Consider the following 22,651-nt stretch of genomic DNA (forward strand, 5'->3'; position numbering starts at 1 on the left):
CTTTCAGTCCGCAGGCCGACGCTCTATCCACTGAGCCAAACCGGTTTTGGCAATAAAAATATATTTTAAAAAAGAATCAATTCTGGCAGTGAGACAGTCAGTCTCCCTGGCATCTCTGACTTTCTTGTGATTTCTTCCCACCATGTTTCTTTTTTAAAAAAATTCTTGCCCAGCCAGCATGGTTCAGTGGTTGAGCATCAACCTATGAACCAGGAGGTCATGGTTCAATTCCCAGTCAGAGCATATGCCCGGGTTGCAGGCTCGATCCCCAGTATGGGGCGTGCAGGAGGCAGCCAAGCAATGATTTTCTCTCACCATTGATGTTTTTATCTCTCTCTCTCCCTCTCCCTTCCCCTCTGAAATCAACACAAATATATTTTAAAAAATTATTTCTTCTTTTTCCATCAGGGTTATTTAAAAGATGAGTGGTGGGATGAAGGGGCAAGGCTCTGCCCAGAGAGGGTCCAGGTGAATGGGAAAAGCATTGATCACAGCACCCTTTGTGGTAAAATGGATGTGGGGGAAAAATCCAATGCTTTCACAAATAGGGTATCAGTTCAATAAAAATGTCACCCTTTAACTCCTTGGGCTTCAGATTTTGTCATCTGTAAAATGGGGATAGTAATAATATCCACAACATTCAGTTATTAGGATTAAATGGATTGATACATATAAATCACCTTCAACGGTGTCCAGCACATTCTCCAATAAATGTTAGCGGTTACACATTTGTGCAGTGAAATAGTTTATTCTTCAGCAATCATGAAATAGAAGGGTATTTAATATCCTGGAAAGACACCGGTAGTTTAGGTACATGGCAAGGGATGTGCCAAATCAATACAATGCAGTATAGTCTATTTTTGTTAGTACACACAGAAAAAGGGCAATATGCTTTTTAAAAAATGTTATTTTAGTCCTCACCCAATGAGTGAGAATATATTTCCCATTGATATTTAGAGAGAGTGGAAAGGATGGGTGAGGGGGAGAGAGAGAGACATCATGCTGCAACCAGGGGTGGAGGATTGAACCTGCAACCAAAGTACTTGCCTTTGACCAGGAATCGAACCCAAGACCCTTTGGATCACAGGCCAATGCTCTAACCGCTGAGTCAAACTGGCCAGGGTGGCAATATGCTTTTGGATGTGTCTCCTTGTTTCAGGTGGCTTTAGAACATTTTTCAGATTATGGTATTTGTGATAAAAATCATGTAAAAAAATCACAATTTTGAGAATTGTAGCAGTTGATGTTAAGATCCAATAGGAAGCTACTAAACCTTGTATTTCAACTTTGTAAATTGTATATCCTGACCACTTTAAGATGAATAGAGATGCAGCTTCCGGTAGAAGTTGAAATAAGGACGATTCGGATAGGCTCCTGAGATTGTTGTGCCTAATTATTTGCAGACTCATGCCCAAACCGTTGCCTAGGAGCATCAAGCCCAGGGCACCCCCACCCCCACCCCCACCCTCCGTGCGCGCACACACACACACTCCCATCCTTCCCATAGAACAGACTCTTCTCATCCGGGGATGTCCAGGGGCCCATCAATCACTCTAAGAACTGGAGAACTTTGTAGGGGGCCTGTGCATGTGTGATGGTTTTATTCTATGCTTCAGATCTTGCTTGGCTAAGATTGTGCTGCTAAAAAGCAGCTTATACACCACTCCTTTAAAAGAAAATCGGCCTGGCCTGCGTGGTTCAGTGGTTGAGCATGGACCTATGAACCAGGAGGTCCCGGCTGGATTCTGGTCAGGGCCTACGTCTGCGTGGGCTCAATCCCCAGTGTGGGGCGTGCAGGAGGCAGCCCATCCATGATTCTCTCTCCTCATTGATATTTCTGTCTCTCTCCCTCTCCCTTCCTCTCTGAAATCAACAAAAATATATTTTAGAAAAGAAAAACCTGTTTCTGTTTCTGAAAGTCATATTTCTGATTTTTAGTGAGTGATTCGCATCTTTGCCCCTGGACATTATTGTGTATAAAAAAGGGCCCGTAGGGGGTGGGAATGGATTGAATTTAAGGGGCGGAGCCCCCGCCCTTGTGCCGGAAGCCACCGTCCCTTAGTGCGCCTGCGTGGTTCTCCCACACTTCGGGGAGGATTCCTATCCGTTCCTTCTACGCTTGGCAGCTCTTCCTGGCAGCAGGCAGCCATCTTGCCTGGAGCTTGAGAGAGGGAGGAGACAGTAGGGAAGGGTGACGCCGGTCTCAGGGCCGCCCCGGGGGCCTTGCGAGCCGGAGAGCCGGAGGCAGCCCCTGAGGTGGTCCCTGATCCAGGGCTCCGTCTTGGACCCGAAAAGGGAAGGCGGGGGAGGTGGGGGCAAGGTGGGTGGGGAAGGCCGGGCAGGGTTGCTAGGCTGGGGGAGGGGCGTTGCTATGGCGACCGGGGGGGCGGAGTGAGGTCTGAGTCGCTGCTGTGAGTCTTCCCGGAGCTGCCTGGACAGGGCTGGAGTGCTGACCATGCTAACAGCTCGATGTGATTTCACGGTATCTCGGCGCGGAGGGACGCATTGTCTATGGCCACGATCGCCTGGCAGAAGGGGCGGAACTAGACCCCTTCACTTGAGACCCTGACATTCCAGGCCCTTGTCCTGCAGGCGCCCGCGGGCGGACGCGGCGGAAGAGGAGGCCGGGTAATGGCCGCGGTGTGGCAGCAGGTCTTAGCAGTAGACGCGAGGTGAGGCGTGGGGTCGGATCCCATGGGAGCGGAAGTTACTGTGGTGCACGGGCAATGGCATAAGTGAGACTGGGCGGAGGACTGGGCGGAGAACTTGCTCTACGCGGCTGCGTGGGCATGCCGGAGGTGAACATGCGCAGTGTCAGTGTCAGGGTGTGCGAGCTTGCCCTCTGCGAGGGCTGGCCAGAGCGGGTCTTAAAGAGCATGCTGGGAAAATGCGGTCAGATGTGGGCATGCGCAAAGGAGGCTGTGTTATCAGACCCTTTGCGGGAGTGGGGAGTCGGGAGTCGGGGGTGGGGGCGTGGGGGGAAGGTGATGGAGCTCAGGCTGGTGACATCCTATTTCCCACCATTGTTCGCCAGACTTCTCTTACCACCATCATTTCCCCAGTCTCATCCCATCACCATCTCATACTGACCCCCGCCACTGCCCCACATTAACCCCCATCACCATGTCACACTGACCCCTCCCATTGTCTACACTGACTCAGTCACCCCATACCAACTTCAGCAGAGCTGCAGACCGCGCTCCTTGTCCCCGCGTGACCTCTTCTCCATGTTCATTATTACTGTAGACGCACCCTTGCACATTGCCAGAGGAACCCCCATCAGCACTGCTGATCACTTGCCATCCTGACCCCTCCCTGCCACACACCTCATGCTCCTTCCCTACCCTCTGAGTTGATTGATTCCATCTGTCTTGTGCCTGCTGCTCGCCTGCCTCCTGCCATCACAGGTACAACGCGTACCGCACACCAACGTTTCCACAGTTTCGGACACAGTATATCCGGCGGCGCAGCCAGCTACTGCGGGAGAATGCCAAGGCTGGGCATCCCCCAGCACTGCGGCGGCAGTACCTGAGGCTGCGTGGGCAGCTATTGGGCCAGCGCTACGGGCCCCTCTCGGAGCCAGGCAGTGCTCGTGCCTATAGCAACAGCATCGTCCGCAGCAGCCGCACTACTCTCGACCGCATGGAGGTGAGCTTCCTCCACGCCGCCTGCCGTGCATACCACCTGCTTCCATGTTTATTTAGTCAACAGACCTGTCAAGCACCTGCTATGCGCAAGGCTCTGCTCTAAGCTCTTAGGATGAATAGAGGGCAAAAGAGATAATATATGAGATAAGTTAATAAACAGACAATAAATAAACAGGTTGATAAGTAGGCAATAAACAAGATAACTAGGTCAGTAATCATAGCAAACCAGATAAACAAGTCAATAATTACCATGGCTTATAGTGATACATGCTAACATGCAAAAAATAAGGCAGATTCGGGGGATAAAACAACTGGTGTGGGAGACAAAGGGAAGTATATATATATATATATATATTAGAGGCCCAATGCATGAAAATTCATGCAAGAGTAGGCCTTCCTTCCCCCCGGCTGTCGGCACCGGCTTCCCTCCGGCACCCAGGACCCAGGCTTCCCTCTTCCGGCCACCGTCAGGCACCCGGGACCCGGGCTGGCTTCCCCCAGGCCCCGGCTTCATCAGGAAGGATGTCCAGGATGACGTCCGGAAGATGTCTGGTCTAATTAGCATATTACCCTTTTATTATTATAGATATATATATTTTTTAATTGACTTCAGAAAGGAAGGGAGAGGGGGAGAAATATCAATGATGAGAGAGATTCGTTGATTGACTGCCTCCTGTGTGCCCCACACTGGGGATCCAGCCCGCAACCCAGGCATGTGCCCTGACTGGGAATGGAACCGTGACCTCCTGGTTCATAGATCGATGCTCAACCACTGAGCCACGCCATACCGGCCAAGCAGGAAGCTATTTTTGATGGGGATGATGAGAGAAGGCCTCTCTGAGGGGGTGAAGGTTGATCTGAGACTTGAGTGAAGCAAGACACTGAGCTGAGTGGTTTCCTGGGAGGTGGCCATTCTTTGTTCAGAGACCATTTATTGAGTATCTCCTGAGCGGGGCAAGGGTGGGAGCAGGGTAACTAGTGCAGAGGCCACCATGGTACAGGTAGGTGAAGGTGGTGGCAGGGGACGGGGTGGGAAGGGATCTGGTTCTGGGTATACTTTGAAGGCTCTAGACCTCACAGGTTCTTGAGGGCTGTTTATAAGATGACCCACCCTGATCCTCTCTGCAGGACTTCGAGGATGATCCTCGGGCCCTGGGGGCCCGTGGACACCGCCGTTCCGTCAGCCGAGGTTCCTACCAGCTGCAGGCACAGATGAATCGTGCCGTCTATGAGGACAGGTATGCACCAGGGACAGCGCAGGGCTGAGGGTTTGTGAGAAGGAAAGGAGCCATGGGGCAATGGCAGGCTGAATGCCAGAACCTATCTCCTCTCACCTCCTCCCTCGGTTGGGGCCCAGGCCCCCTGGCAGTGTGGTCCCCACATCAGCAGCAGAAGCAAGTCGAGCCATGGCTGGGGACACATCGCTGAGTGAGAACTACGCCTTTGCGGGCATGTACCATGTTTTTGACCAGCACGTGGACGAGGCAGGTGAGCCAGTAGATGGCAGGTCCCATCACCATGAATTTGCCCAAACTGTCACAACCACCCATTGAATCCTTTTCTGGAATGCAGTCTGGCCCACCTCCGAAGGAGAAATTGCCAACCCTTAAAACCTTCCACAAATCTAAAAGCCCTCTGCAAAGTGGCCTGCAAAATCTTGGGTATTTTGTCTACCCTAAAGGGGCTCAGCAGCCCTAGCCAGTTTGGCTCAGTGGATAAAGTGTCAGCCTGTGGACTGAAAGGTCCTGCGTTCAATTCCGGTCAAGGGCACATACCTCAGTTGCAGTCTCCATCCCGGCCTGGTTGGGGAGCTTGCGGGAGGCAACCAATCCCTGGTCGGGGCCCACAACCAGTCCCTGGTCAGGGCTGTGTGGAAGACAACCATTCGATGTGTCTCTCTCACATCGATGTTTCTCTCTCTGTCTCTCCCCCTCCCTTCCATTCTCTCTAAAAATCAATGGAAAAATATCCTCGGGTGAGGATTAACAAAAGAAAAAAAATGTTTTTTTAAAGAGGGGGCTCAGCAGTGTAAAAGAGCCCTTTGCAGAAGGCTTCTGGGGTCGTGAGTCACTTGAACAAGTCCAAAGCCTCTGCTGCAGAGAAATCCCCTTGCAGAGGTCAGAGGGAGTCTTGCAAACTGCTAAGACCTTGGTAATTGCAAAGTGCTTGCTGAGATGTGGAGGCCTTTTGAGGTTGCAGAAGTCTTGCAGTCCATTACGCACCTGCTAAGATGCACGGGACTTTCAGCAGAAGGCTTTCCGGGGTTCCAACCCCCTTTGTCAGTCAAGGAAAGCCCTTTGCTGCGGCCACTGTGCCTGGTGCGGTGGGTTCCTGCCCTCAGCTCACACGTCAGAACCTTCTAAAAAAAGATATATTTTTAGCCCCAACTGGTTTGGCTCAGTGGACAGAGCATCCGGTCAGGGGCACATGCCTGGGTTGTGGGCTCGATCCCCAGTAGGGGGTGTGCAGGAGGCAGCCAATCAGTGATTCACTCTCACCACTGATTCTATCTCTCTCTCCCTCTTCCTTCCTCTCTGAAATCAATAAAAATATAGTTTAAGAAAAATGTATATATCTTAACCAAATTATACACACCCCCTACTGGGGATCAAGCCCACAACCCAGGCACGTGACCCTGACCGGAATCGAACCGTGACCTCCTGGTTCATAGGTCTATGCTCAACCACTGAGTCACACTGGTCTGGCAAAACCTTTTATAAACAAAAGCGCCTGGTGAGTGTGCTGACTCCTACCAGTGGCTCCTTGGCATTGCAGTGCCAAGGGTGCGCTTCGCCAATGACGACCGGCACCGCCTGGCCTGCTGTTCACTCGATGGCAGCATCTCCCTGTGTCAACTGGTGCCCGCTCCACCCACCGTGCTCCGTGTGCTGCGGGGCCACACCCGCGGTGTCTCCGATTTTGCCTGGTCCCTCTCCAATGACATCCTCGTGTCCACCTCACTCGATGCTACCATGCGCATCTGGGCCTCTGACGACGGCCGCTGCATCCGGGAGATCCCTGACCCCGATGGCGCTGAACTCCTCTGCTGCACCTTCCAGCCGGTCAACAACAACCTCACTGTGGTCAGGCTCCAGGGCGCCATCGCCGAGGGCGGGGTGCTGGGCCAGGAGAGCTGTTCTAGGGCATTAATGTGGGGGGATCCCCTCTAGTCCATCGCCATAGTCCCCTGGTGGTCAGATTCAGACGGAATCCAGTCAGAATAGGGACATGCAGTTCTTGGTTTGGGATGGCCTCACTGTGGTAGACACCAGGGGTGACCAGTCAGGGGGTAGGGTCATGGGGTCTGCCACCCCTTTGGTCCCATCAGCAGTAGGCCTTCCATTTCCTGCAGGGGCTGCTGCTTGTGGAGCAGGATGACTAGATGGAAACCTCATCTCGTCTCAGTGGAAGCTCCATTGTGGGTCGACCCTAGGATAGAGAGTCAGAGGGTGGGCAGTGGGGGAAGGAAATGAAGTCTGGCTTGGCCGTGAGAGGGAGTAGAGGGGGAACTGGCTGAGTGAGCCTGTCTCCAGGATCCTTTTAGATGTAGAAGCAGCCCCTGCCCCAGTGGGATCAGGCTCCAGGAAGGACCAGCAAGGGAGCTCTTACCGTGGGCCTAGGATGGTCCTGTGACCCCTGTAGTCACTGCCGCGCTGTGTGCTCTGGTCAGATTATCAGAAGGGCTGGCTCAGGAGGATTATGGGCCTGGGTCACCTCTAGTCTACCCACCATGGCCCTACTGGAATCAGACTCTAGCAGAGAGAAGCGGGTCCCATTAATAGCAGTCCCACGGTGGTCAGACTCAAGGAGGGACCGGCTGGGAGCAGGATGATGGTTTGTGGGTCTCATCCATAGGTGGGGAATGCCAAGCAAAACCTGCATGTCGTCAACATCTCCACGGGCAAGAAGGTGAAGGGTGGTTCCAGCAAACTGACAGGCCGTGTCCTGGCCCTGTCCTTTGATGCCCCTGGCCGGCTGCTCTGGGCAGGGGATGACCGAGGCAGTGTTTTCTCCTTCCTCTTCGACATGGCCACAGGTAGGCAGGCCCCAGGCCCACATCCGAGTGTTCGCACTCCCGCCCTCCTGGTACGCAGTCCTCGCCCTTACTTTTGCCTCCTCTCCCCTCCATTGTCGCAGGGAAGCTGACCAAAGCCAAGCGCCTGGTGGTACATGAGGGCAGCCCTGTGACGAGCATCTCTGCCCGCTCCTGGGTCAGCCGCGAGGCCCGGGACCCCTCGCTGCTCATAAATGCTTGCCTCAACAAGCTGCTGCTCTACAGGTGGGTCTCCCTCCTCCGGCCTCCTCCCTCCTCCAGCTTACTTCACTTAATGAGGAGGTCCAGCCTCCTCCTCCCCTTTCCCCTCCTCCTCATCTTCATATTATGATGACCTCAGTAGTAGCAGTAAAAAGTAATGGCAGCCCTGGCCGGTTTGGCTCAGTGGGTAGGGCGTCGGTCTGTGGACTGAAGGATCCTGGGTTCAATTCTGATCAAGGGCACATGCGCGGGTCGCAGGCTCGATCCCCACTAGGGGGCGTGCAGGAGGCAGCTGGTCAAAGATTCTCTCTCATTGATGTTTCTCTACCTCTCCCTTCCTCTCTCTGAAATCAATAAAAATGTGTTAAAAAAAAAAAAAGTAATGGCAGTAGCTAGCAGTTAGGTAGCAGTTACTGGGGCCAGGTCCTATTCAAAGCACCTCATGCATATCACCTCCTTTAAGCCTCATAACAGCTCTGTGAGGTGGGTGCTGTTATCATGTCAATTTTATAGATGAGCAAACTGAGGCATAACATGGACTAGAGCCCCATAGAGCAGTGACCCATTTTCCTTTTTTTTTTTGAGGAGGGAGGTTTACTGTCCTCACATATATCATGTTACTCAAATGCAGTTCTTAGCCTGGACCACATGTTAGAATGACCTGAAGGGCTTCAAAAGTCATGGCCAGACCCAGCTGTGTGGCTCAGTGGTTGAGTGTCAACCTAGGAACCAAGAGGTCACAGTTCGATTCCCGGTCAGGACACATGCCCAGGTTGTGGGCTCAGTCCCCAGTAGGGCCAGTGCAGGAGGCAGCTGATCAGTGATTCTCTCTCATTAATCTATCGCTCTCTCTCTCTTCCATCCTGAAATCAATAAAAATAATATTTTTTTAAAAAGTCATGGCCAGGCCCTACTCCAGGCCAGGGATTTCTTTTTTCTTTTTCGTATATTTTTATTGATTTCAGAGAGGAAAGGAGAGAGAGATAGAAACATCATTGATGAGAGAGAATCACTGATCAACTGCCTCCTGCACGCCCCACACTGGGGATTGAGCCCACAACCCGGGCATGTGCCCTGACCTGACTGGGAATTGAACCAGTGACCTCCTGGTTCATAGGTTGATGCTCAACCACTGAGCCATGCCAGCCAGATGGGGCCAAGGATTTCAGAAGCTCTGGAGCAAGCTGGGCATTGGTATGTTAAAAAGTTCCCTGAGTATTATCCAGCTATGTCTGAAGACCACTGCCTGACAGGATGCTTGCCATTTTACTATTTTATTTGTCTTCTCCTTTGAAACTTTTAATTTAAGCGTACTCCTAAGTTTTTTGCTCTCTTTCCCCCATCCTCTGCCTTCTCTCTTCCTCGTTTCTGCCATCTTGGCCACTGCCTGCCACAGTTGAGCATGTTAACAACTTCGAATGTTCCATTCCACACTTTGTTCCCTCTCCCATAGTCCTCTGCGCGCACACACCCACAAAGGAGGGTCATTGTTTTATGGATGTGGGTTCCTTCTGCACCCTTTCCCACGTCTCTCTTTTCTCACCAAACGATGCCTATGGACCACCTGCAGTAGCTTTGGTTCCTTCCTTTGAACAGCTGGGTGGTGTGCACAGTACACAGGTGCCATAGTGTAGTCAGCCATTTCTTCTCTGTGCCCATCTGAGCGCCAGAGCACTTAGAGACCCTTGGGAAGAGTAACTAGTGAATTACAGCGCAGAGGCTCTCTCAGTGGTTCTCAACCTGTGGGTCGCGAACCATGAAAATACATCCTGCATATCAGATATTTACATTACGATTCATAACAGTAGCAACATTACAGTTATGAAGTAGCAACGAAAATAATTTATGGTTGGGGGTCACCACAACATGAGGAACTGTATGAAAGGGTCGCGGCATCAGGAAGGTTGAGAACCACTGGATAGAGTGTCCAAACGGTCACTAAACCCCACACCAGCCATGCTTTCCAGGTTGACACAGTCGTCTCAGGACTGGATTTCATGAACCTTGAAAGAACTCGGTGCAGGGACAGGGACACGGACTAGCACAGCACGCATCCCCCCTCGGGGCCTGAGGCTGCGCCTGACCTGCTCTCATTCTCCCTCAGGGTGGTGGACAACGAGGGGACCCTGCAGCTGAAGAGGAGCTTCCCCATTGAGCAGAGCTCACACCCTGTGCGCAGCATCTTCTGCCCCCTCATGTCCTTCCGCCAGGGCGCCTGTGTGGGTGAGTCCCATAGGGTTGGGTGTCTGGGTGGCCGGGGACAAGCAGACACCAGGCTGGTGCTGATCTGGCTCAGACATCATGACATCCTGAGACCTCTCCCACCCTACCAGCCTTCCACTTTGAACACAGAGCCCCAACCAGCTCAGAAACCTCACGGCATGAGGCATGGACCTCCCAGAGAGCTGAGAGACCTCAGTCTCTAGATGTAGAACCAAAAGGGCCATCTAGGAATGGGTCCCCCTACCCCCCAGGCGTGCTGGGACCTCAGAGACTTCCCCCTGGGTCACCCCACCTCCTGCAACACCTGCTGAGGGCCTCTCCTTCCCACCTGCGCAGTGACGGGCAGCGAGGATATGTGCGTGCACTTCTTCGACGTGGAGCGGGCAGCCAAGGCTGCAGTGAACAAGCTGCAGGGCCACAGTGCCCCTGTGCTGGATGTCAGCTTCAACTGCGACGAGAGCCTGCTGGCTTCCAGTGACGCCAGCGGCATGGTCATCGTCTGGCGGCGGGAGCAGAAGTAGGAGCCTCCTGGCCCTGCCATGCCCACCTTCCCACCCAGCCCATGCTCCAACCTTGTGTTTGTAAATAAAGTTCCTGTGTTCATGCCCATGGCTGGCTCCCAGGGCGGCTGGGGGCGGGAGAGGGGAGAGGGCAGCTGTGGGATCAAAATGGGATGGGGTTCACTTATTCATTCATTCATGCATGTGCTGATTTATTTTCTCATTCAACAACCATTCACTGACTATCTGCCTTGTCAGAGGCACCACTTTGAGGGTTTTACAGTTGTGCATTGACATTACGAAGTGTGTACTGTGGGTCAGGAACTGTTCTAGGCTCGGGGGAAGCTCGCTTTCTAGTGGAAGCAGGTAGATAACAGAAATCTATAATAGGCCAGCTGAAAGTGGGCATCGCGAGGAAAACTAAAACGATGACAGGAGATAGCGTTGCAGGAGTGGAAGGTTGGGCCCTTGTGTGTCGTAACCCAGGAAGACATTCCTGACTGTGAAATATCAACAAAGATCCGAATGAGCCAAAACCGGTTTGGCTCAGTGGATAGAGCGTCGGCCTGCGGACTGAAACGTCCCAGGTTCGATTCCGGTCAGGGGCATGTACCTGGGTTGCGGGCACATCCCCAGTGGGAGATGTGCAGGAGGCAGCTGATCGATGTTTCTCTCTCATTGATGTTTCTAACTCTCTATCTCTCTCCCTTCCTCTCTGTAAAAAATCAATAAAATATATTTAAAAAAAAAAAAAAAAAAAAGATCCGAATGAAGTGAGAGAGGGAGCCATGGTACCTGGGGGAGAACAGCATTCCAGACAGAAAAAAGCAGTGCAATGGCACTGAGGCTGGAACGTGCCCGAAGGGTGGTTGCAGAGGCTGGTGTGGGAAGTAATGAGGTTGGCCCAGCCTGATCCTGGAGGGCTTTGTGGGCCATGAGGAGAACGTGGGCTTTTGTCTGAGTGAGGCATGAGTCACCGGACTTTTTTTTTTTTTTTAATAAAGTTTTCATAGATGCCATAAACCTTGAGAACTTTTTTTTTTTTAAATATATTTTATTGATTTTTTACAGAGAGGAAGGGAGAGGGATAGAGAGTTAGAAACATCAATGAGAGAGAAACATCGATCAGCTGCCTCCTGCACACTCCCCACTGGGGATGTGCCCACAACCAAGGTACATGCCCTTGACGGGAATCGAACCTGGGACCCTTGAGTCCGCAGGCCGACGCTCTATCCACGGAGCCAAACCGGTCAGGGCCCTTGAGAACTTTTTTAAAAAACATATTTACTGATTTCAGAGAGGGAGAGGGAGATAGAAACATCAATGATGAGAGTGAATCATTGATTGGCTGCCTCCTGCACAACCCCCACTGGAGATGGAGCCCGCAACCCAGGCATGTGCCCTGACCAGGAATCAAACCTGGTACCCTTCAGTCCGCAGCCCGATGCTCTATCCGCTGAGCCAAACCGGCTAGGGTTCACCAGAAGGTTTTGAGCAGAGGATCCCTCTGGGTGCCGTGAAAAGAACAGATGGCAAGGGTAAAAGCAGGAGGGTCAGTCAGGAGACCCTGCAGTAGTTGAGGCGAGCATGACAGGGAGCTGCGCCAGGGGCACTGGAGAAGTTGAGGTGGCGAATGTTGGCTTTTACCCCAGGGTTTAATCCTATGAGCCTGCTGGACTCTGCTGCCTCAGGGACGCCCAGGTTCCCCCATCCCCGCCCCAGGGCAGCCACTGCCTGGGCCCCACACCTGTCTGTACATCGGGTTGTTGTCCAGAAGCAGGGAGTAAAGGTGTTGAGGGCTTGGAGTGCATGCCAGGCAGGGCAGGAGCAACCATGGACCCTAAGGCTGAGCTAGTGGCTTCTGCTAGGAGTGGAGGACATGGGGCTTCTCTCTATCCCCAGAGGAACCACAAACCACCCATAGCTCCTCTCATGCCCACCCAGGGCCCCAAGTCAAGTCCCGGAGCTACTCAGAGGCCACCAAGTGATGTTCAGTATTTGAGGGGTGCACTGAGTGAGAAGAGAAAGCTTGGGGGATAGACGGGGGGATAGATAACCCAAATCCCTTGTCAACGACCTGAGTCATCAGGAAATGTCAAAGTTGCCAGAAATGTCAGAGGCTCTTGGTCCAGCTGCTCCCTTCCCTCCACCTCTATAGGCTGCCATGTCCAGAAGCATCAGTGGGAAGCGTGACACCATCTTGAGACCTCAGGGTCAGTCCACAGAGTCACAGAGACACCAACCTGGGCCAACATTGTTGAGCTGCTGAGCTGACACCGGCAGCCTTGCTGAGGGAGGAAAAGAACCTCCTGTTTGTTCCAGCCACTGTTATTTGGCTGTGTGGTTACTTGTAGCCAGAAGCAGGTCCTTGAATAACGTTATTTTGTTCAATGTCGTTTTGCGATAATGTGGATAAGATGCCATAGAAACTTAACTCTTGTCGATATCAATTAGCCTGTGGTAAAATTGGTTTTGTTATATGTCGCTTTGCTTAAAGTATAGAACCTATTGATGACTTTGAGGACTTAATGTGCTTCCATCTCAGAGACCCTAAGGTAAATGGTGATGAGATGGGGACAACAGAGAGCTGGACTGTTCATAATCAAGGTCATGTATATATGTGTGCTGGAGGTCCTCAGGACCACCCAGACTCAATGATTTGCTAAGAGGACTCAGTCTCAGCATATACATGGCAATGATTTCTTCCAGCAAAAAGATACAGAGATCAGCCATCAAGGGCAAAAAGCCCATGGGATGAAGCCCAGGGACACAAACTTCCAGGGATCCTCTCCCAATGGAGTTGCTCAGGACACTAATTCCCCCAGCCCTGGGTTGTGACAACACACACAAAATGTTTCCAACCAGGGAAGCTCCTTAGAGACTCAGCACGCAGGGTTTCTATTGGTGGCTGGTCATCTAGGCAACCTCTTCCTGGTACATATACAACTCCCAGACTCCCAGAGGGAAGCAGGTGTTCAGCTTAAACCACAGTGCTTATAGGAATAGGTAGAGTAGTGAGGCCCATTCTGAAGTCGAAGTTTCCAAATGCCAGCCAAAGGCTCACCTTGAAGCAGACCTTTCCAAGGACACCAGTTCGGGCCTGCCCTGTTAACTTCTGCACAGCTCGCAACACCAAAAGGATGCTGGGTTCCATCGAAAGTCAGGGATGGGCAAGATCATTTGGGAGGGCTTCACTGTTCTTTAACACTTTTTCCTTCACACTCTTCATGTTCTTTATTGAGTCTGGATTCAACATGGCTGATTATACATGTTGTTATACATGACTTTAGAGGTTTTCTCATTGTAAAATTCAGAGGTGGCAGAGTTGATTGACATCCTGCTTTGAAATCATCTTCAGCCCTGGCTGGTGTGGCTCAGTTGGTTGGGCGTCATCCTGTGCACTGAAAGGTTGCTGGTTCGATTCCCGGTCAGGGCACATGTCTGCAGTATAGGCTTGATTCCCAGTAGGGGGCATGCAGGAGGCAGCTGATGACTGATGTTTCTCTCTCTCTCTCCCTCTCTCTCTCTCCCTCTCTCTCCCTTTCCCTCTCTCTCAAATCCAATTTTAAAAACTTTAAAAAATAGCCAAAACCGGTTTGGCTCAGTGGATAGAGCATCGGCCTGCGGACTGAAGGGTCCCAGGTTCGATTCCGGTCAAGGGCATGTACCTGGGTTGCGGGCATATCCCCAGTAGGGGATGTGCAGGAGGCAGCTGATCGATGTTTCTCTCTCATCGATGTTTCTAACTCTCTATCTCTCTCCCTTCCTCTCTGTAAAAAATCAATAAAACATATTTAAAAAAAAAAAAAAAAAAAAAAACATTAAAAAAAAAAAAAAAAAAAAAAAACTTTAAAAAATAAATACATAAATACAATCATCTTCAATAAATAATGAGCATATCATAAAAATAATCTTATTGGTCAAATTTGGGCCTCTGTTAATTTATCCATCATCACTGTGCCTCTGGTTTAACATCAGATCTGGAACTCTTAACCATTCTGCCACCAATGCCACTCAAGTCTTGCCTCAATTCCAGGCCTCCATTAACTGTTCCATGTCCTTTGTCTGACTTGCAATCTGTGTGTTTACTTCATCAGAAGCCTCTCTGGCCTGGGCCTTAGGTAATTATTTCCTATCAGTGTACCACTGGTCAATTCTCAAACCAGGGCTTCTGAATGATATTCTACCAGCTATTGTCTTCTGATCTGACCTTGAATTTTGAGATTCTCTCCACTATGATCAGTGCCCTTTTGCTCCAATCCAACCTTTAGGACCCTCAGTCCTGACCTTGAATCTGAGCGTCTGTTATTTTACCAGCAATGCCCTTATGGTGCCAATTCTACATAGGGTCCACATCCCAGTGCGTATTACTCCAAGTGTGGGACAGCTGAACTGCAATGCAGGCCCCATGAAGCCTCGGTGGCCCAGTGGTCAGCTCTGGAGCAGGCATTGCCAGTCAGAGCACAGCCCTGTTGGGAGGAAATGCCCAACTCTGTACCTCTGCCCAGCTCAGTCACCATGTGCTCCAAAGCTGAGCTCCACCCTGAGAGACTGACAGCTGCCCAGTGAGCACTTCCTTGAAACGGCGCTGGGCGGTGCCAGGAAAGGCGCTGTGAAGATAAACAAATATGCCGCTTGGTGCGTAACTGGGGACCCAGGTAAAATCCTGGTTCCTCCATTACTCAACCCACGGTCCTGAGCCAGTCGCCTCACCACTCTGCCTCCACTTCCTCCAGACTCAGCTGAGGGTTCGGCAGTCATTTCATTTATTCTTCTGACGTATTGACTGAGTCTCTACACTGTGCCAGGCACTGTCAGGAGGATATAATCGTGAACAAAACAGGCAAAACCGCCCAGGAGGTCACGGTTCGATTCCCGGTCAGGGCACATGCCCTGGTTGTGGGCTCCATCCCCAGTTAGGGGCGTGCAGGAGGCAGCTGACCAATGATTCTCTCTCATCATGGATGTTTCTATCTCTCCCTTCCTCTCTGAAATCAATAAAAATGTATAAAAAAGAGAAACACGCAAAACCTCTGCCCTCAGTGATCCCTGAAACCCATCCAGTGACGCACACTCAGAGCAGACGTCACTCCTGGCCTTGCTTGTTTGACACGCGGTAAGGGCCATGGCCTCAATGCATATTCAGACAGATGATGGGCTGGCGTGGGAGCTGAGGAAATAACCAGCTGGATTCACATGGTAACAGGAGGGAGGGAGCCACAAGTTCTTAGCAGGAGTGCAAAGAGATTAAGTGTGGAGTTTTACAAGGGTTTTCCCAGCAGCAGTCAATAACCGAAGTGCATGAAAAAGACATTTTTACTGCATATCACCACCCTGCTCCCCACATGGATCAAATAAGGGAAAATAGACAGCCGAGGCCAGACCACGCTGCCTGTTCAGCTGTGTATTAAATGTTCGTTTTTGGTTTGTTTGTAGCCAAGTTATTTCCCATCTGTGGCAGCAATGATTGGGATTTTGGTTTATGATCTGACTGTTTGGTGAGCTCTGTGAATAAATGAATGGAGCTCTGTGAGTGAATGAATGAATAGATGGATGGATGGATGGATGGATGGGCAAGATACCACAGAGCATCTGGTTTGTTAATCTGTACCTCTTGCAGCTCTTGCCTCTGTAGAATTGAAGTGTTTTTTTTGTTTGTTTGTTTGTTTTTTAGAATTGAAGTTTTAAGTGCTCTGAGTCTATGTGTCTGTCATTCATTCAATATTATGTGTGTGCATAACGTTTTCCTGTCTCCGGAAGGCATCAACAAATTATTTTGTGAAGTCTCTTAAATTAAAAAAGCTCTGTTCTGATTGGCATATACAAAGAACTAAGCACTTATACAAATCAAATATTCCTAAAATTCCAAGAAAATGAGGACATGGATGTGTGGTAGACTTGAAAAAAATTCTTCTTTCATAAACTAACTTAGAGACTTTTACAAAATCCAGGTTGACATAATTAAGGTAAATCTTTGCAAATGAAACCAGTTTACTAACTGGTTTAATTAAAACAATTATGTTTTATCTGATTATCAATGTTAAGTATAATACAAATGTACATTTGATTCTACAGTACTTGGGGGTCCCCCCCCTAAATTTATACAGGTTTACTGATCAAATAAGCAGCTGTTACTCCAATGTATTATTTAAGATATGAAAAATATATATTTGTGTTTGACTCAAATGAATCATTATTCTGATAAATTTATTTCAACAGCAATTGAATTTTGTAGTACGTCTGCTTGAAGATAATTTCCAAGGCCCAGCTGGTGTTGCTCAGTGGTTGAGCACAGACCCATGCACCAGGAGGTCATGGTTTGATTCTTGGTCAGGACTCATGCCAGGGTAGTGGGCACAATCCCCATTAATGTTTCTATCCCTCTCTCTATCTCCCTTCCTTTCTCTGAAATAAATAAAAACATATTTTAAGCCCTAGCCTGTTTGGCTCAGTAGATAGAACATCAGCCCATGGACTGAAGGGTTCCGGGTTCGATTCTGGTCAAGGCCACTTACCTCGGTTGCAGGCTCAATTCCTCAGCCCTGGTCGGCCTCATGGGGGAGGCAACCAATTGACATATCTCTCTCACATCAATATTTCTCTTTCTGTGTCTCTGTCTCTCCCCTTACCTTCCACTCTCTCTTAAAAAAAAATCAATGGGAAAATATCCTCAGGTGAGGATAAACATTATATATATATATATTATACATTTCTAAGATCTTTAAGTAACTGAGAACTTCCAGCCGTGGGCAAACTACAGCCCATGGGCTGGATCCGGCCCGTTTGAAATGAATAAAACTAAAAAAAAAAAAAAGACCGTACCCTTTTATGTAATGATGTTCACTTTGAATTTATATTAGTTCACACAAACACTCCATCCATGCTTTTGTTCCGGCCCTCCGGTCCAGTTTAAGAACCCATTGTGGCCCTCGAGTCAAAAAGTTTGCCCACCCCTGACTTAGACTGATGCTAGACTGAGTTAATTAATGGATTCATTAGATGCCCAGATCATTTCTATGTCAGGTAGGAAACAGAAACACTGATTACTAAGCATAATTTTGTGAACTTTAAAAAAATGTTTTTATTGATTTTAGAGAGAGAGATTTTTTGTTCCACTTATTTATGCATTCATTGGTTGATTCATTCTTGTATGTGCCCTGATGGGATGGGACCCGAAACATTGGCATATCAGGACAATGCCCAAACCAACTGACCTACCCGGCCAGGGTTAATACCTGAGTTTTGAATGAAGCTGTGTTGCTATCATAGTTTGTTCGATTTTGATGGGCTTGTGTGCTCATCTCCTTGGTGGTGTACCGTCTATTGCCTTCGCCCACAACATGAACTGTCATTTTTCCTTTCAATCTAATCTGCCTAGATAGTGAAGACTTTCTCTAGAATAATTTTCTGTGCTTTATATGGACTTTATTGTTATTGATTTTTGAAGGAAAAAATAAAAAGAACAAAGTTTTTTCACTTGTTTTTTACAATAGTATTGCTTCCTATGTTCCTTTTTATGTTTTATTGTCGCTTTACTTACATTGCCCTGGCCAGTGTGGCTAAGTGGTTAAAGCGTTGATTCCCGCAGGATGGAGGGTTTGAGTCCCAGTCAAAGAGATGTACCTGGGTTTCGGGTTCATTCCTCCCCGGTCCGTGCGTATGTGGGAGGTGGCCAGTGGCTGTATGTCTCTCACATAGATGTTTCTCTCTCTCTCTCCCCCTCCCTCCCTCCTTGCCACTGTCTTTAGAAATCAATGGAACAAGTATCCTAGGATGAGGATTAACAAAACAAACAAACAAAAGGTGCCCAGTATTGTTTCTCAGACACCTGTGATCCTATCTTTATCAAGTGCCCAAATCGGACTTAAATACTGAAAAACAATAACATAAAATTCAATTTTCAGGATCTCTTTTGCGCCTAAAACTATCATTGAGATTTCAAACAGGGTCCTTCACAAAGATCTCTTCTTTTGCCCTATTAAAAAATGCTAGAAATAATTCAGCTTATTTGACGTGTTACTATTGATGAATTGCATGGGAAGAGCTGGCCAGTCAGGAGAGATCCTCTGCTTTCCTTAGGTTACATTTGTATGGTTAAAATGCTAACATAAACATCTTAGAAAGTGCATGCTATATGAGAATCCTCTGGAGATTTGTACCCTTTGCTTTTCATAAAAATGTCAAAACTCAGAGGAAAAACTGACCAAAACTCTTATAAAACATTTTCATTGAGTTTTCCTATATTTGACAGTCTTGGTGGTATTTTGCCTGATGATCTAAGACAGTGGTCGGCAAACTCATTAGTCAACAGAGCCAAATATCAACAGTACAACGATTGAAATTTCTTTTGAGAGCCAAACTTTTTAAATTTATATAGGTAGGTACATTGTTATTAACTTAATTAGGGTACTCCTAAGGCTTAGGAAGAGCCACACTCAAGGGGCCAAAGAGCCGCAGTTTGCCGACCACGGATCTAAGACAACAGCAGCAAAGAATTATCAGTGCCCGGCGGGCATGACTCAGTGGTTGAGCATAGGCCTAGGAATAAGGAGGTCATGGTTCCTTTCCCAGTCAGGGCACATGTCCGAGTTGCAGGCTGGACCCCCAGTAGGGGGTGTGCAGGAGGCAGCTGATCTATGATTCTCTCTCATCATTGATGTTTCTTTCTCTCTCCCTCTCCCTTCCTCTCTGAAATCAATAAAAAATAATAAATAAAAAAGAATTAGCAGTCACAACTTTACTCCTTTTATTTAAATCTAGCACCTTCAAAAAATAAAAATAAAATAAAAAAATAAATCTAGCATCTACGCCAGTGATTCTCAATGTACATCAGACGTACCCAGAAAGTATTCTTAAAATATAGATATTTAGCCCTATCCAGTTTGGCTCAGTGGATAGAGCATCAGCCTCGGGACTGAAGAGTCCTGGGTTCGATTCCGGTCAAGGGCACATGCCCGGGTTGCGGGCTCCATCCTCAGTCGGTTGCATGCAGGAGGCAGCTGATCAATGATTCCCTCTCATCATTGATGTTTCTATTTCTCTCTCCCTCTCCCTTCCTCTCTGAAATCAATAAAAATATATTTAAATATAAATATATGTTTAGAACCTACTCCAGACTTACTGAGCCCTCTTAATATTCTTGGTATATTATGTATGCTATGTCTTAGGATTATTATATATCTCAATATTTTTTCCTCATGAAAAAATTATTCATCCATTTTGTCACCCATTTTTATAAATCAGATATAGTATTCACTGACGTCTTTGGGGAAATAGGTTTAATCATTGGTCTTAGAGACATTTTATCTAACATTTTTTTCTTGGAATGGCTTAAAACCACAAACATGTATTATCTCACAGTTTCTATTGGTCTAGAATCTGGGTGCAGCTGGCTTGGATAGTTGTGGCTCAGGGTTTGTTAGGAATTTGCATCTGGGGCCTCAGGGTCCACTGCCAAGAAGGCCCACTCACATGGTTGGTGGTTGATGCTGACTGCTGGCTGGAGTGCTTCAGCTCCCCTCCGTGTGTCCTTTCATCTTCCACGGCCTCGCTTTTCCACATGGTTTTTCCAACAGGACAGCCTGGACTTCGTTACCCTGGCTGGGCTCCAACCGAGGGAGGGAAAAGGGGGAGAGAACCAAGGGAGAAAGAGCACACCTAAGATGGAAGCTGCAATCTTTTTATAAACTAACCTCAGAGATGATATCCCATCCTTTCTACCGTATTCTCTTTGTTAGAAATGAGTCCATAAATCCAGGCCACACCCAAAGGGAGAGGATTACACAGGGGCATGAACACTAGCAGGCGGGACGGGGGAGGGGGGGGCGATGGGGGACGACCTTGGAGGCTGCCTACCACACTGCCCCTAAGGTGTGTGGGGCCCTAGACAAATATTTTTTCACAAGACCTGTGACTATATAAGTAATTTGAATAAAAATCTATTACAAAATCATGGGTCCATATGAGCTACTATGATGTTTTTCTTATTATTGATTTCAGAGGAAGGGAGAGGGATAGAGATAGAAACATCAATGATGAGAAAAAATCATTGATTGGCTGCCTCCTGCATGCCCCACACTGAGAATTGAGCTCACAACCCCGGGCATGTGCCTTGACCAGGAATCGAACCCTGACCTCCTGGTTTATAGGTTGATGCTCAACCACTGAGCCACGAGGACCGGGTTATTGTGATTTATTGATGATTTAGAACAAAGTGCAAAGAAGAAGTACCTCCTTACTTGTTTATTGTCTAATTAATGCACCTGAGGAATCCTCACAGTGTCCAGGCTCCAACTCCTCCTGTTCAGGTCCAGGAACCATCTCCTTATATTCTTGATGTTCTTCATTGTCAGATGTGACATTCTTGGCTAACTTCATCTCCCACCACAAGAGGGTAGCAACACCTTTCTTACTCGCAAGGCCATGGCTCTTTAGAACCTGTTTATACTGGGAAAATAAAAATCTTCTGGCCTCTGTATTTCCCTAATGCCATTTCTTTAATGCTGGTTATGTCTTACCTGTGACAGTCACTGCACCATTCGTTGGGCTGCCCATAAACACTGGCTTCCAATGATGTCTCCTCCTTCAGAAATTGTGACGATGCTTTGTTGATAAGGACCACAAAAGCAAACATGATGCAGAGTAAGCAAGAAAATGTGAACAAGGCTTCATTTTCTGGTCATGTTAAATTTACTGTCTGGAATTTTATAGACTAAATGTAGAAAAACACACCCTCTAACTGGCTCTTCTCTTGAACTCTTTAAACAATAATCCCTGCATTCCTAGGATGCAAGCTTGACTGCGCCCTTGCTTTCCACACACCATCAGCAGTTGGGAGGAAAGCAAGGGGCTCTGGCAGAATGAGAAGAGAAGTCCCATTTGTGCAAAGAATGTCCATTCCTATCTGGCATGTCTTGAGACTGACCTGCAGAAGCATGATACCCCCCACATTGATGAGCCAAGAGACTGCATTGGAGTTGGGGGGCTATAGTCTCAAAAGTCCTTAGAGGAGGTAGACATGGCCTGATACCCGGTGGACAGCCTGTGGAGGGAATGATTTGCCCTGGGTGCCAGGGGCAAGACTTTTTTTTTTAAAATATATTTTTATTGATTTTTTACAGAGAGGAAGGGAGAGAGAGAGAGAGCTAGAAACATCGATGAGAGAGAAACATCGATCAGCTGCCTCCTGCACACCTCCCACTGGGCACATGCCCGCAACCAAGGTACATGCCCTTGACTGGAATAGAACCTGGGACCCTTCAGTCCGCAGGCCAACGCTCCATCCACTGAGTCACACCTGTTTGGCAAGACTTTTTAAAAATATATATTTTTTTATTGATTTCAGAGAGGAAGGGAGAGGGAGAGAGAAAATAATTGATTGGCTGCTTCCTGCACACCCCGTACTGAGGATCAAGCCTGCAACCTGGGCATGTGCCCTGACTGGAATTGAATCATGACCTCCTGGTTTATGAGTCGACGCTCAACCATTGAGCCATGCCAGCCGGGTGGCCAGTGGCAAAACTTGAATAATTTCCTTTCTTTAGGAAATTATTCAATCTTAACCCCTAATACCTGAGTATGTGACCTTATTTGGCAAGGGGAGACACTGAGCCTTCTGCCCACCATTGGGTGCTCTAGACAGGAGGTAGCCCCACAGTTGGAATACTGACATGTGAGAGCTGACACATGGGCCTACGAGTGCAGCTCAAGCCCAAAGGTTGGCAGTGGCCTGTTCAGACCCAGGGCTCTGAACATGGCCTGTCAACGACATGAATGAATCACTCAAAATCAGCATGTCACCACCATACTGATGGCCCAGTCTCATGTGATCCTGTGAAAGAAAGCCACATTAGCCAGCAGAAGTGAACCATTTGCTAGGTCGCACCCCTTGGAGCTGGCCAGAGAGCCCTGGAATAGCCCCATAAGTATAAGTACTAGAGTTCATCAGGGGAACTGTCTGGCCCCATACATGGGGTAGAAGGTAAGAGAAACCCCTCTAAAAAGGAAAAGTGGGGATCAGGGCCCAA

General features: G+C 48.6%; 1 protein-coding gene and 1 long non-coding RNA gene across 3 annotated transcripts; one reads left to right on the forward strand and one right to left on the reverse strand.

The window, feature by feature from the left end:
* The first annotated feature begins 2,109 nt into the window (after positions 1-2,109).
* On the forward strand, positions 2,110-10,734 carry WDR13 (WD repeat domain 13). Of its 2 annotated transcripts, none has more exons than XM_036305439.1 (10): positions 2,110-2,256; positions 2,593-2,672; positions 3,408-3,648; positions 4,776-4,885; positions 5,005-5,135; positions 6,423-6,730; positions 7,503-7,683; positions 7,785-7,926; positions 10,007-10,125; positions 10,462-10,734. In XM_036305439.1, the coding sequence occupies exons 2-10, from the start codon at positions 2,632-2,634 to the stop codon at positions 10,644-10,646; spliced, it is 1,458 nt and encodes a 485-aa protein (XP_036161332.1). In that variant the 5' UTR covers positions 2,110-2,256; positions 2,593-2,631; the 3' UTR covers positions 10,647-10,734. The 2 variants fall into 2 exon arrangements, with proteins under 2 accessions (XP_036161332.1, XP_036161331.1); XM_036305438.1 differs by lacking the exon at positions 2,110-2,256 and adding an exon at positions 2,340-2,482.
* A 10,303-nt stretch (positions 10,735-21,037) lies between these two features.
* Positions 21,038-21,200, reverse strand: LOC118653986. The gene is made up of 2 exons (XR_004966935.1): positions 21,143-21,200; positions 21,038-21,071 (listed from the first exon to the last, which is right to left on the reverse strand). It is a non-coding gene; the product is annotated as an uncharacterized LOC118653986 (long non-coding RNA).
* Between the last annotated feature and the right edge of the window lie 1,451 nt (positions 21,201-22,651).

The sequence above is a fragment of the Myotis myotis genome, unplaced genomic scaffold, assembly GCF_014108235.1.
Source record: "Myotis myotis isolate mMyoMyo1 unplaced genomic scaffold, mMyoMyo1.p scaffold_m19_p_4, whole genome shotgun sequence".
Classification (NCBI taxonomy): Eukaryota; Metazoa; Chordata; class Mammalia; order Chiroptera; family Vespertilionidae; genus Myotis; species Myotis myotis.